At 42.6% G+C, this 12,683-nt stretch overlaps 1 protein-coding gene across 8 annotated transcripts in view; it reads left to right on the forward strand.

The window, feature by feature from the left end:
- Nucleotides 1-12,683, forward strand: part of adgrb1a (adhesion G protein-coupled receptor B1a) — a 192,747-nt gene that overhangs the window by 90,574 nt on the left and 89,490 nt on the right. For 5 of the 8 annotated variants that reach the window (XM_087837160.1, XM_006804483.3, XM_006804487.3 and 2 more), the window contains exons 3-11: nucleotides 5,584-5,742; nucleotides 6,450-6,554; nucleotides 8,576-8,743; nucleotides 9,130-9,294; nucleotides 9,898-10,062; nucleotides 10,865-11,029; nucleotides 11,156-11,257; nucleotides 11,366-11,472; nucleotides 11,707-11,901. In XM_087837160.1, the coding sequence (XP_087693286.1) occupies nucleotides 5,584-5,742; nucleotides 6,450-6,554; nucleotides 8,576-8,743; nucleotides 9,130-9,294; nucleotides 9,898-10,062; nucleotides 10,865-11,029; nucleotides 11,156-11,257; nucleotides 11,366-11,472; nucleotides 11,707-11,901 (1,331 nt within the window). The remainder of the gene's footprint in view (nucleotides 1-5,583; nucleotides 5,743-6,449; nucleotides 6,555-8,575; nucleotides 8,744-9,129; nucleotides 9,295-9,897; nucleotides 10,063-10,864; nucleotides 11,030-11,155; nucleotides 11,258-11,365; nucleotides 11,473-11,706; nucleotides 11,902-12,683) is intronic. The other 3 variants (XM_035913737.2, XM_035913738.2, XM_006804486.3) reach the window with 2 other exon arrangements.

Genomic DNA, 12,683 nt, shown 5'->3' on the forward strand with positions numbered 1-12,683 from the left:
CTCTCCCTTAGAGAACGGGTGAGGAGTTCAGCCAGAGTAGAGCCGCTGCTCCTCCACGTTGAAAGGAGTCAGTTGAGTTGGTTCGGGCATCTGACAAGGGCACCTCCTGGGTGAGGTGTTCCGGGAATGTCCCACTGGGTTAAGGCCCTGGGGCCGACCCAGGAAATGCTGGCCGGCCTGGTAACACTTTGGTGTTCCCCCGGACAAGCTGGAGGAGGTGACTGGGGAGAGGGAGGCTGCACTGAGTTGAGTTGAGTTGTTTTAAGTTGTGTTCCAGTACATATTGTGAACTGCACTGAACTGGTTATCCACTGAATGAGTGCAGTCACATGATCAAATCCAGTTTCACAGCCATAAGTGAACACTTGGACCCCACCAGGTCAGTCTGCTGACAGCAAACAGATATTGACTGTGATCGCTGGTGCTGCTAATTTCATCTCTGAAGGGAAAGGAAATCATTTACACTTTTTTCACTGCAATTTGTCTCCTTCAATCCATAAAGTTTGATTCATAACACAGTCATGGTGAGATGACACAGCTGTAGAGGAATCGAGGTGTGTGTGCATGTGTGTGTGTATATTTGACTCTTTCGACTGAATCAAGCGCTCTCCACAGTGCCCTCCCTCATTCAGGGCCTCACCCTAAAGGAAACTGATTTGCAAGTAATTAAAAACGTGTGTGTCTGGATGTTGGCCAACTTCATGTTCTATTCATGCAGATTAATACATATTTGCCATCGCCTGAGGGGGCTGAAAGGCATCTGTCTGTGCCGTTAAACATTTATGAGCATGCAGGACACACACAGTGAGAGAAAGAGAGACAGAGACATTCTGACAGTGCTCTGCCTGCTCCTCCTCATATCAGCACACATCTTAATGGAGCACATTAAATCAGAATGGCCAAACAGGGAATTTCAGAGTGACAATGGCATTCATCATATCTCTGTTTTAGAGGAAAAATCTCCCCTCAGATCCTCCTTAGCTGCTAGATATCATCAGTGTGATGCAGGTTACTTTTTTGTGTGCTAAATTGTGTGTTTTAATGCTGTGGCCCCTTTTGGATAAACCAGATCCTTCATGTGTATATGGATAGTTTGGTAACTAATTCTTGGACATCAGACCCTTGACAGATGGTGACAGTGACTCTTATTTCCATTGCACTGTGGTCTAATGATGGAGGACGTGTATCTACACCTGCCTGCTATTTGTTCTCCCCATATGTCTGATGAATGCCAAGGCACAGTGTCCAAAAGAGATCCACACAGACTTGCAGTGCAGGAGTACTTCAGGCAGGCAAAACATTGCCCAAACGTGTGTGTCCTGTACGACATAGCCTTGTCAACACATGTCGTCTGCAGTGGCCAGTCCAGGCTTCTTTTGTGTAACGACCCTGTAATGTAAAATCCTAACCTGCATCAGTCATACTTTGTTCCTATTGGTAGCTGCTTCAACTCACCTTACAGTTGAGATAAAAAACAAAAAAACAAATTTAGACCTGGGGAGATCTTCACAAAAGATTATTTTGCCTGTCACCTTTGTGAACCTGGCTTATGAGACTTGGACCCTGGAACTTTCCGGGAAGGATTTATTTTTCAGTTGGTTGTCCAACTTGGTGTGCTGCAATATCCTGAAGATGCTTGGACGTCAGTAGTTTATGTGTTTTGTGCATTCGTATCCCAGGATGTCAGTTAATGTTGTTTTGTCAGATGTCGCCTGTATCTCCCTATATCAGACAAAATGATGGGCCTGTTTGGTGCCTTCAAGAGCCTTTCAACTTTAGGTACAAAACTTGTTGTTGTTTCAGTAAAATCTGCTCCTTCACAATAGTAGCAGTAATAGCAGTTTTGTCTCTATACATTTCTTTTTCCTTTAAGCACCATTAAAATAAGGAAAAGCCAACCGAGCCAGAGAATGGATGGCTTTGTTCAAGAAACATCAGGTTTGCTGTTATTTTTAATATAAAGAAGAGAGGAAGTGAGTGCTCTGTTTACACCTTCATTATACTCCTACCTAGAGGCCTAGTAGTGATTTTATCTGTTCTCAACAACCTACAGTGCTGCTCATATTACACATACAAATATATAGATAAATGAAAGAACACTGTCAGCTGTGTCAGTATTAATTAATAACATTTATTGTTCTTGCTGTGAGTTGAAGGGAAACAAAGGTTAGGAGGTAAAGCAGAGGATCAGACCTTGCTCTCTTCTACATAAAGTCCATGTTGCTAGTTGGAGAAGTTCATTTGTCATAGTGAAGTCAAGGTGGATGGACCCAGGCACAAGAGTTTGAGCTTTACATGAATAATGAGTTACATGAATAACAGGTAGGCAAACTCTTGAGTGGGCAAGAAGGTTAATTTCAGTTAAAGTCCAAGTGCAGTCCAGTATTGAGTAGCAAGTCCACAAATAGTCACACTGGAAAAATCCTGAAGACAGAGACGGCAATTTAGTCATGAAGTAAACATAAAACTAGAGAGTGAAGCTTAACAATCTGGCGAAGGTAGATGGAAGAAACCACTGTGATGAAAGATGACAATCGGGATCCTGATCACTGTCACTCCTTCTAGCAACCAAACCAAATACTTTCCTAGGGGCTAGGCTAGAGGTTACAGGAATCTATCTAACAGCAGGCAGAACAGCAGGTTCTTTCAGACATTTCACATTAATCCCTAATTGTTAATCAATTAATGATAGAAAAACCTTTGCTCTGCTCCAGAATCAATTAGAGCCTGCAGGGCTTGCATGTTTTGACCAAAACAAACGGTTGCTAGTAACTGTAAACTTGGTGGGGGATTTGCCTTAGCTCTGCCTGTCAGTGCAGCTACAGTTTCTGATGGGTGCGCTCTTTTTTGTTTGACTGGTCAAGTTGCAACAAAGTGAACGGTCTTTACCACTACTGCTCCCTGCAGAGGGGAAAATTTCTTGGGGACATAGCTGGACTGGCCATCGGGCATACCGGGCATTTGCCCGGTGGGCTGCTGGCGATTTTTTGTTTTTATGGGCCGATCGATTTTTTTTTTTTTTTTTTGGAAGGGTATGAATGAAAGGTGTTGGATTGGCCAATTGGTCATGATCGACTCTGGGCTGGACCAATTACAGCCGAGGAGGTCGGATGCACCCTCCCCCTTGTTTAGCAATTTTATAGGCCATCCATCGGCTTTGTTACTTCGGAAACACGGCTTAAACAATTTCCACGACGTAATCCGATAACAACCGATCTCTTTACCCGTCGGCTTCCCGTGGCTGTCATGCAACAGGTGTTGTGCCAAAAAGTGATTGCCTGCCAAAAACTGATTTCCAATGTTTGCGTGTATTTTTATGTGTAATATCTATGTTGGTAAATAGACTTCGGTGAACAGCGTTTACAAAGGGGCTATATATGGAATTAAAAAATTATCAGTTTTTTCAAGTATATTTACAACTCTGTGTTATTGTACTTACATTATAACCAATCCGATCCTTTATCCCCACTTTAAATATTTTTACAGAACTATTGTAATATTTGAGCCATTTCTGCTGTCCAATTACTTCTTACAAAAGACATTTTTAATGTTAATTAGACTTTTTTTTAACTGCATAAATAAAGGTTATATAAAAGTCACTGCCAAAGACTGATTGCGGCTTCTACCTTGTTACACTAATGTTGTTTGTATCTCAATATGACTTTATGTCATCCATGAGGGATGCATTTGACATATGTTTCACATATTATAGCCCAACAAGTGACTTATAGCAATTTAAATACGAGCAATCAGTTTTTGGCAAATACCGGAAATCAGTTTTTGGCAGACAATCACTTTTTGGCACAACTATTGCAGTTAATAATACAACAGTTTCTTGCCATTTTTTGTGTTTCTTTTTATCGCTGTGTAACTGAGTTCAATTGAAAGCCTGCATGCGCTAGTACCGCTTGCCACAAGTTCCCAGAATCCTTTGCGGTTTTACCCCTGAATGACGTCACATTTTTGGTGGGCCGGTCTCTAGTCAAAATGCCCGGGCCGATTTTTTGTCCCAGTCCAGCCCTGCTTGGGGACCAAGCATCCTGCAAAGGAGGTGGTGAAGGCTTCAGTAGAAGTTGTGGTTGGAGGTTGAGGTGAAGTATTGTCAGCAGCTGGAGGTTGCAGAAGAGCTCTGATTTGGGCAATGGGCTTTTGGAGCGTCCTGAAATATATTCTTTTTGCACTGGATGTAGTTCTTGTTTATGTCAGCTAAGCATTATTCCCTGGTTAGTGCTAGCATTTTGAACTGTTGTTGTGTCTGCAGAACTTTAGCCTGTCAGAACCTGTCTGTGAAGGTTCTCAGTCATCCAGGTTATTGTAGTCTAAGGAGCTTGGAAAGAAAAGTGTCTGGACTTCTTTAAGTGGCTTGAAAAGCAGCTTGAGGTAGTAATACAAAGGATAACTATTCTGACAGGTAATCACTGTTGCAACTGTATGAACTCTTAAGTATTAGAAATAGACAGAATTTTAGAAATTACTTTAAAAGCTAAAGGTTATAGTAACAACCTTAACACTGTGTAGAAATGTAACAAGGTTCATTGCTGATTCTAACAGCGCCTGTCTTGATCCTAGCTCATTTTCCCGTGTTTTGATGTCATTTTGTATTGTGTTTCATGTTTAAGTCCTTTTTGGTAGTCTTAAGTTGATTCTCTAGTGTCTAGGTTGTTCCTGTTTAGATTTTGATTATTTAGGATTCCCCCTTGTGTCTTTGCCCTCTGTGTCGTCCTCTGTGTGGCTGTGATTATCTTTATTGTGAGTTCTTGTGTTTCATTTGGTGTTCCCCTGCCTGTCATGATATCAATGCTTCCCCAGTCATGTCTCTGTCTATCTGCAACTCTGTGTGTTCCCATTACTTCCTGTTTTACTTTGGTAGTCTCCTGTCTGTGTGCACCTTGTTTTGCTTTGTTTCTCTTATTTTGAAGGTACCCTGTCTCATGTGAACCCTGTGTATTTAAGCCTTTTTCTTTTCTTCTGTCCAGCGTTACGATCTTCCTCATACCAGTCTGCGTGTTCTGTCTGCCAAGCCTATTTTGTATCTTCAAGTTTAGTAGAGTTTTTCCTAGTGTTCAGCATTAAAGCTGCTTTTTGAGTTACTTTTCACATCCTGGACTCTGCATCTGGGTCCTCCATTCCTGCCTGCCGCACACAGTTTATGACAGAAAACCAAACCTTTCTCTAAATCACACGGCGTCAAAATTCTACATACATGCAAACCTTGTCACCACAGTATGCTTGACTGACCTAACTCTTGGAATGTAGGCTTCCCAGTATGAGGTGGGGCTGTGTTAGCATCATTATGACATCCATTTTGCATCTGTTTTTATTTGTCATTTTTTTAAGATTGGAGATGTTCAGCTCCAAGCTGTGTTTCTTCCTACACACTATCTGCCTTGGCAGCTCTTCAAAACTGAAGCTTTGCACAGAGGATTGTAGGATTTGAAGATCACTCTACATTAGATGAGCCCAACAACACATGGCATTACAAGTGAAAAACACTGCTGCTAAGAAAAAAACTTGTATCTCAGAACAAGGGTTAACAGTAATTCAGCTCTTTATAAGTAACCGCTACTGTCTGTGTGTCTCCAGGTGGCTGGAGTGTGTGGGGCCAATGGGCACAGTGCAGCAGCGAGTGTGGTGGAGGGATCCAAACCCGGATTCGGACCTGTCGGTCACCTCCGGAGGAGTCGTACCTGTGTGAGGGCATAGTGGAGGAGGGTCGGCCCTGCAACTCGCAGTCCTGCACTGGTGAGCTTCTTATTCTTCGTGTTCATTTTTCTATGCCTGTCAGTGAGGGTGCTTTAAGCTCTGTGGGTAAATACAAGTATGTGGTGTGTCCAAACTGTGCTTTTACAACTACTTTTTCTTTACCTTTCCTTTCTTAACATCTTGTTCATGTGCTTATGTATCCATTCTCTGTAAGTCAGAGTTGTGACTTAAAGAGTGCATGTTGGAAAGGGGACTTTGATCGATGAAAAATAAGAATGACATGGTCAGGTTTTTAGGCAGTATGTCAACATGACCACAAATGACTAAAGGGACATGAAAACAACATCAGAGTTCTGTTTTATTGAAGCCATTTACCAATAAGTGCTTTCGCTGCAATGTTTCACTGGTTAGAGCTTTCTTTATTTGTACAGAACTGGCGGTGCATGACTGACAGATAGCTAAAAAATCAGATTACACTCATTACTGTTGATGTTATTGCATGTCTTTTCTATTTGGTTATGCCATCACAAGGGAAAATATAAAACAGCTGACAATATAAAGAGACTACTGCGCACACACACAGCACACTAACACAGACAGCACAACACAAGTCCCAAGTTTGGCTGATGCTGTTCTGGGTGACCAATCACGTCACGGTTGTGTCCCAAATATAAGGCATTAATGAAGGAGCTCTGGTTGCTAACCCCCGCCCCTCCTTCCCCCGGCCTTGCCTCACCCCCCTTTAGGCAAAGGTCGCCATCTCTCTCGCAGCCAATCGCTTCGCTCGGTGGACAGCCGCAAGCGTGATGACGTAGACAAGCCCCGCAGCGGACAGCAGAGTTCTCAGACAGGTAAGACAACGGGACGCAGAGGGAACCCATGCATCAGTCACTGCGGCAGCTTGGGTGATAGCAGCATATCACACAAAAAACATGACACCCACAATAGAGAGAGTTGCATTCACTTACAGCACATCTATCAAAATCTCCCACAGTAGTGCCTCGTCCGCAATGGACTAATTCCAACATGGACCCTGACTGAACATGGTAAAATTGTATTCTTGTGAAATTATGGCAGGACATGGTCCCCTGTCTGTAAAACAACACATCAAATGAAGTCTTCCTTCTAAGTGATACTCCACCCAAAAGTTCAACAAATGTGGATCTTATTCATGCTTTATTTGTGAGGAAGACAAATTTCATTTCTGTCCTTAACCCTTTCATGCACGAATTATGACAACCTCAATCAGGAAGTATTTTTATTCATCTTTAGGCATGAAAAAATATTTTTGAACTTCATTTTTTTTAAACATGTACTTTTCAAAAAGTTTTGTACATGTCCACTTAGGTGGACAACATACGTTTTGACTTATGAATTTGACAAACGAATGAACAATATACGCTGTGTGTTGTGTTTATGTGCAAGTATACCATCAACACTGACACAAATACAACAAAACAGCCTTTGAATAGCTGTCCACTGTAGTGACCACTATGTGTGAAAGGGTTAAAATATAGAGCTGGAGGGTAGCCTAGCTGAGCAGTGTTGGATAGAGTTCCACGTAAAAATAGCAGGTTGCATTACAAGATTATTGCCATTTAAAAGCCCGTCTGTTATGTTATGGTTTACATTTTCCTCCTGGTGTAATGACTTGATTTCATTGGATAGTCAGTTTTCATTTCTTCCTCCCACATAATGGGGCAACAGCGAACAAGGAAACACTGTAACATATTTATTTACTATATATTAAAAAATAATATATTTAATTGGTTGCTTATTTGAACAATGTGTAATCCTACGTTGTCATAGTTATACACCCACCACTGTAGCATAGCTTATAAAATTAGAAGTCAGTGGCAGACACACAGTATTTAATTACTATGGTGGAAGTATTTCCCCACGAATTCCAAACATACACGGTGACATTAATATGATATTGTAACCACAAACCTTCAGAAAGTTCCTGCACTCCTGGAAGCTGCTCTGGAACATAACTACATAACAAATGTTTAGATTTAACTGGATCTCAACTCTCACTGCTAAACTGGGCTAATCACCTCCAGACTCCACCTGTGGCTGGGGTTGTTGAACCCTGACCCAGCTGTCACAGGGCAAAAGACATGGCACACCCTGGACCTCAGCTATCGGTCTTTGGAAAACAAGACAACATACAAAGCCACTGAGATCTGTTGAAGATATGGGGGTAAATTTTACAGCAAAGATAGGTTTTGAGTGGAGTATTACTTTTATTTGCTAATTGATTCCCCACTTCCTGTTTACTTCTTTCCCTGCTTCCCACCTGAGACTGCCCACTTTTCCCTTATTGGTAAAGTGACCCACTGAAGAGGCAGTCGTGGGCAGTGAAAAGATCGCTGACATATCCAGAGTCATGGGCATTAATTTCCACTGGAAGTCGATGCCAAGGATATGACATCAGAAACTCAGCGAAGGAAAAGACCAGCAGCAGACCAAGAGCTGGGGCCCATTTCAGGGGCTGCCACCACTGAAGGACAACATTTGGGAACTTGTGTAGAGCGTTAGAAATTTAACTTGGACAGGAAAATTTCACTTTCTTGTCTCTATTCTGTAGTGGATTTGAAGACTGACTAGGCACCATTATCCTTGTCTGCTAAAGAACGGACATTTATCAACACCTTTGGAACAGATTCATATACTAGTCAGGAAAAATGACGCCTTTAATGGAGGCAGCCCTTAAATGCAGCACAGCGAGAATGTACCCTTTATCAGAGCACAACCCCTCCTCTTTTGGCCACAGAGGCTAGATCCTGCATGATAATTAGTTACGGTCCTCTCCTTTCCTTTCGCTCCTCTTTTTCCCCCTATCCTCCTTTACCCATCCCTTCCTCCTCAGTAGACTCAGCTTCAGGTGAGGAGTGGTCATCGTGGAGTGTGTGTTCTGCCACATGTGGGGAGGGCTGGCAGAGTCGCACTCGTTTCTGTGTGTCCTCCTCCTACAGCACCCAGTGTAGTGGGCCACTGAGAGAGCAGAGACCTTGCAACAACTCTGCTGTTTGTCCAGGTAAGCTCCCACCCCCCACCCCAAAATCCCTCCTGCTGCCTCCCTGTGCTCACCCAGCCCTCTCCAGGACCCTGCCTCACCCTTACAAGACCCACATGATTCAGCGCCACAGTTGCAGCAAGTCTGTGGCCTATGGAACAACGTACACCCTCACCTCACAAACATGACTGGGTTTGCGATTTTAGAGATTTTAGGATATTCTCACACTGTCATACAAGCAGAGCAGACATACTGGGAGACTCCTCAACTTTGAAAGTACAGTGACCACACTGAATTAGCACAGATTATTCCAGATAACTGCCCACGGTTCACTGTGGCAGTGAAGGCATTGTGTTGTCTTGGTGTTTGTCTGTCTATAAATCATACGCTAGCTGCTCTGATTGCAGTGCACGGTGCGTGGGACGAATGGTCACCATGGAGTCTGTGTTCGTCCACCTGTGGCCGAGGTTACAGGTCTCGAACACGAACCTGCACCCCTCCGCAGTTTGGGGGAGATCCATGTGAAGGGCCAGAGAAACAGACCAAATTCTGCAATATAGCAGTTTGTCCGGGTAAGGACCTCAGATTTGATTTGATTTCTGAAGATTTTCATGGTAATGTTAATAATGCTTTAGGCCACTTATTAGATTATTTAACATCATGCCAAACCCCCACCCACCCGCACTTATGTACAGGTGGGGCATAAAACATACAAATTTAACAATCACTCCCACCTCACACAGCAGTAAGCCAAGTGTGGGGAGGTGAAGAATACGAAGAATTCAGGTTATCTTTATTCCTTAAGCAAAAAATGTAGTTGCATCTTTGTGAGTGTGAACATGACATTATCTTACATGTGCACAAAGGTCTGACTGTTTCAAAAGTCTGTGTCGACTATGAACGCTACTGGGCATGCTGTTTTAGAGTTCTGAGCACAACCCTGGAAACACAAAACTAGTTTACCTAAAACATACTGAACCTGTAGTTTGTCTATTCAAGCAGCTATAAGATCATATAAAATCATGTTAATGTGAAAAGTCTGCTCAAGAATTGGAATGGTACAACTCTATTTATAAAATGTTTTTGTTGTATTTTGAGTGTTATAGTATTTCAAACAGATAGCGTTCTCCTTTGCTCTGTTTACTTGTTGCTGTGGTGACCTTGGCCTCTCTCAGTGGATGGCGTCTGGAATGAGTGGTCCAGCTGGAGCTCCTGCTCTACCTCCTGTTCTAATGGGACCATGCAGAGAACCAGGGAGTGTAATGGCCCCTCATATGGGGGTGCTGAGTGCAGAGGCGAGTGGCTGGAGACTGTTGACTGCTTCCTTGGAGAGTGTCCAGGTAAGAGAGCCAGATGCTAAGTTGAAGAAAGATAGTTACTTAACTCCACATTTACTACAAATTACACAGACCTTCAGGTTACTAGCATTGCATTTTATAGTATTTCGTAATGACCTAAATTCAGAATATTTGATTTCCTTTTCTCACTTCTTTAATAAAATTTGGGTTTTTCTTTTTATTGGAGAGCTTATTTTCAACTCCATGTGTTTATTATGAGGCTATACTAGGTTATCATTGTGACAGAAGAACAACAGCATGAGTGAAAGTAAAGATTGACAAGACAGCAGTGTGACCTGCTGTGATGTGCAGTTTGGAGATGGTAGAACTAACAAAAATACACGAGGATAAGCTGCAAGTGGCAGAGTTGAAGATACCCAGATTTTTATTGGGAGTGATCCAGATGCACAGGGTTAGAGTGAGGACATCAGAGATGTGTTTTGAGACATAATTGGTGAAGCAAGGCTGAGATTGTTTGGACATGTGGAGAGAAGGGATAGTGTATATAAAATATGTTGAATATGGAGCTCCCAGGCAAGAGGAAGACCACTGAGAAGATTCATGGATGTAGTGAGAGAGGACCTGCAGAGGGACAGATGAGGATGCTAGGGACAGGGCGAGATGGAGATGGACAATCCACCATGGCGATCTCTTTTTCAGCCAACTGTGCTAAATGAGATTTCATAAATATAAAAACAGAACATTGTGGTCCGCATAATGGTTAAATTCACTTCATTGATAGCAAACGTGTAAAATTTACATGGTCCTGTTGTATTTCATTATTATTATTCACTCATTCTCTTAGTGGATGGCAAGTGGCAGACCTGGTCCTTGTGGTCGGGTTGTTCTAAAACCTGCGGAGGGGGGAGTCAGCAGAGAAACCGGATTTGTTATGGGCCCTTTTTTGGAGGGCAGCCTTGTCCTGGAGAGCGGGAAGAGGTCCGCAGCTGTAACAAAAAGAGATGCCCAGGTCAGTGGGTGGGCGCAGTTTGCTCCACTACATCAAAGACTGAAAAGTGCACTACTTAGACAGTCTATCTCCTGGTTGTGTGATTAATACATTGCATGACACACTTTGATGTTTCTCTGGTAACAGAACCACATGAAATATGTGGAGAAGACAACTACTCTAATGTTGTGTGGAAGATGACTCCAGCTGGAGATACAGCAGCAGTACGCTGTCCTCCCAATGCCATGGGTGAGCTCTTCCTGCGTGTAGAAAGATTACATTTGCATGTCCTGTAAAAGCATGATGTAACAAGGGCCAAATAATTGAAGGTTAATCCTCATGTGTTTCCCCATACAGGGCTTATCCTTCGCCGCTGCACCCTGGATGACGAGGGCATTGCCTACTGGGAGAATCCCACTTATATGAAGTGCATTTCTAATGACTATCGCAGTATACAGACTTTAGTGAGTCTAAATAACTTGCAAAAAATGCATATGAAGATATTGCAATGTTTTAGCTGTGTCTGGGTAAAAATGTATGTCACATGGCATACATGTTAATTCTTGTTTTTTTCATTAAGTCTAAGTTACATTGAACTGTTATTATGCTGTGTTATCACTTTTGCAAAAAAGACATGGATACTGCTGCTGTGTTGACCACTAACTGTGAAAACTAACAGAAGCCACTTTCTCTGCTAGACTCGGGAGCATCTGTCCAAAGCGCAGCGTGGCCTTGTGGGAGATGGAGTATCAGAAGTAATGACAAAGCTGAGGGAAATATCCAGTGATGGAACCAGCTATAGTGGTGATTTGCTGGCCATTGTAGATGTGCTGAAGAACATGACAGAGATCTTCAGGAGGACATATTACAGCCCCAGCAATGAGGACACGAGGGTGAGCTGGTACACGGTTTTACCGCTGTGCTGCAGCGTGTAATACAGTGTGAAAGTGTCTTCTTCCCTTACAGGTAATATCTTAAGATCCAAAAGGTCACCGGGTTAGAGCTAGGATTTTTGTCTTGTTGTCTAACTCTTTTGTGCCTCCTTCTCTCACACCAACCTGTCACGGCTCCTCCCTGAGCCTGGCTCTGCTGGAGGTTTCTTCCTGTTAAATGGGAGTTTTTCCTTCCCATTGTCGCCTAAGTGCTTGCTCATAAAGGGTCATATGACTTTTGTGTTTTTCTCTCTATGTATTGTAAGGGTCTACCTTACAATATAAAGTGCCTTGAGATGACTGTTTTGGCGCTGTATAAATAAAATCGAATTGAATTGAATATTCCTTTTATAGAGTTTTTGCCCTTTTAGAATACCCAAATAAAAAAGTATTAAACAGAAAAAAAAAAACCTACAATGGCTACATATAATGCAAAACACTGGTTGGAAACTGTGGATTGAGCAGGTTGGTAATTACAAACAACCTCTTGGCTGGAGGATAGCCATGTCCCTGCAAAACTAAGACTAAGGGCAACTTGGGCAACTAAGGCAACCTTGTTTTCATGCAGGAGTATAAACAGAATAGAACCAGCAGAGTTAAGTCCACTAATCCAAAGAGACGTGGTTGCTTTCAGACTTGCATGCAGACTGAATGCAATACACTGGCAATCTGTCTATCTTTCTAAGTTAGACAGCAGTTATTTGCACACCATTTGAGTTACACCATGATGTTTTTTGGACACA

Source organism: Neolamprologus brichardi, unplaced genomic scaffold, assembly GCF_056152115.1.
Source record: "Neolamprologus brichardi isolate AB-2024 unplaced genomic scaffold, ASM5615211v1 NODE_ptg000008l+_length_2720982_cov_1, whole genome shotgun sequence".
Classification (NCBI taxonomy): domain Eukaryota; kingdom Metazoa; phylum Chordata; class Actinopteri; order Cichliformes; family Cichlidae; genus Neolamprologus; species Neolamprologus brichardi.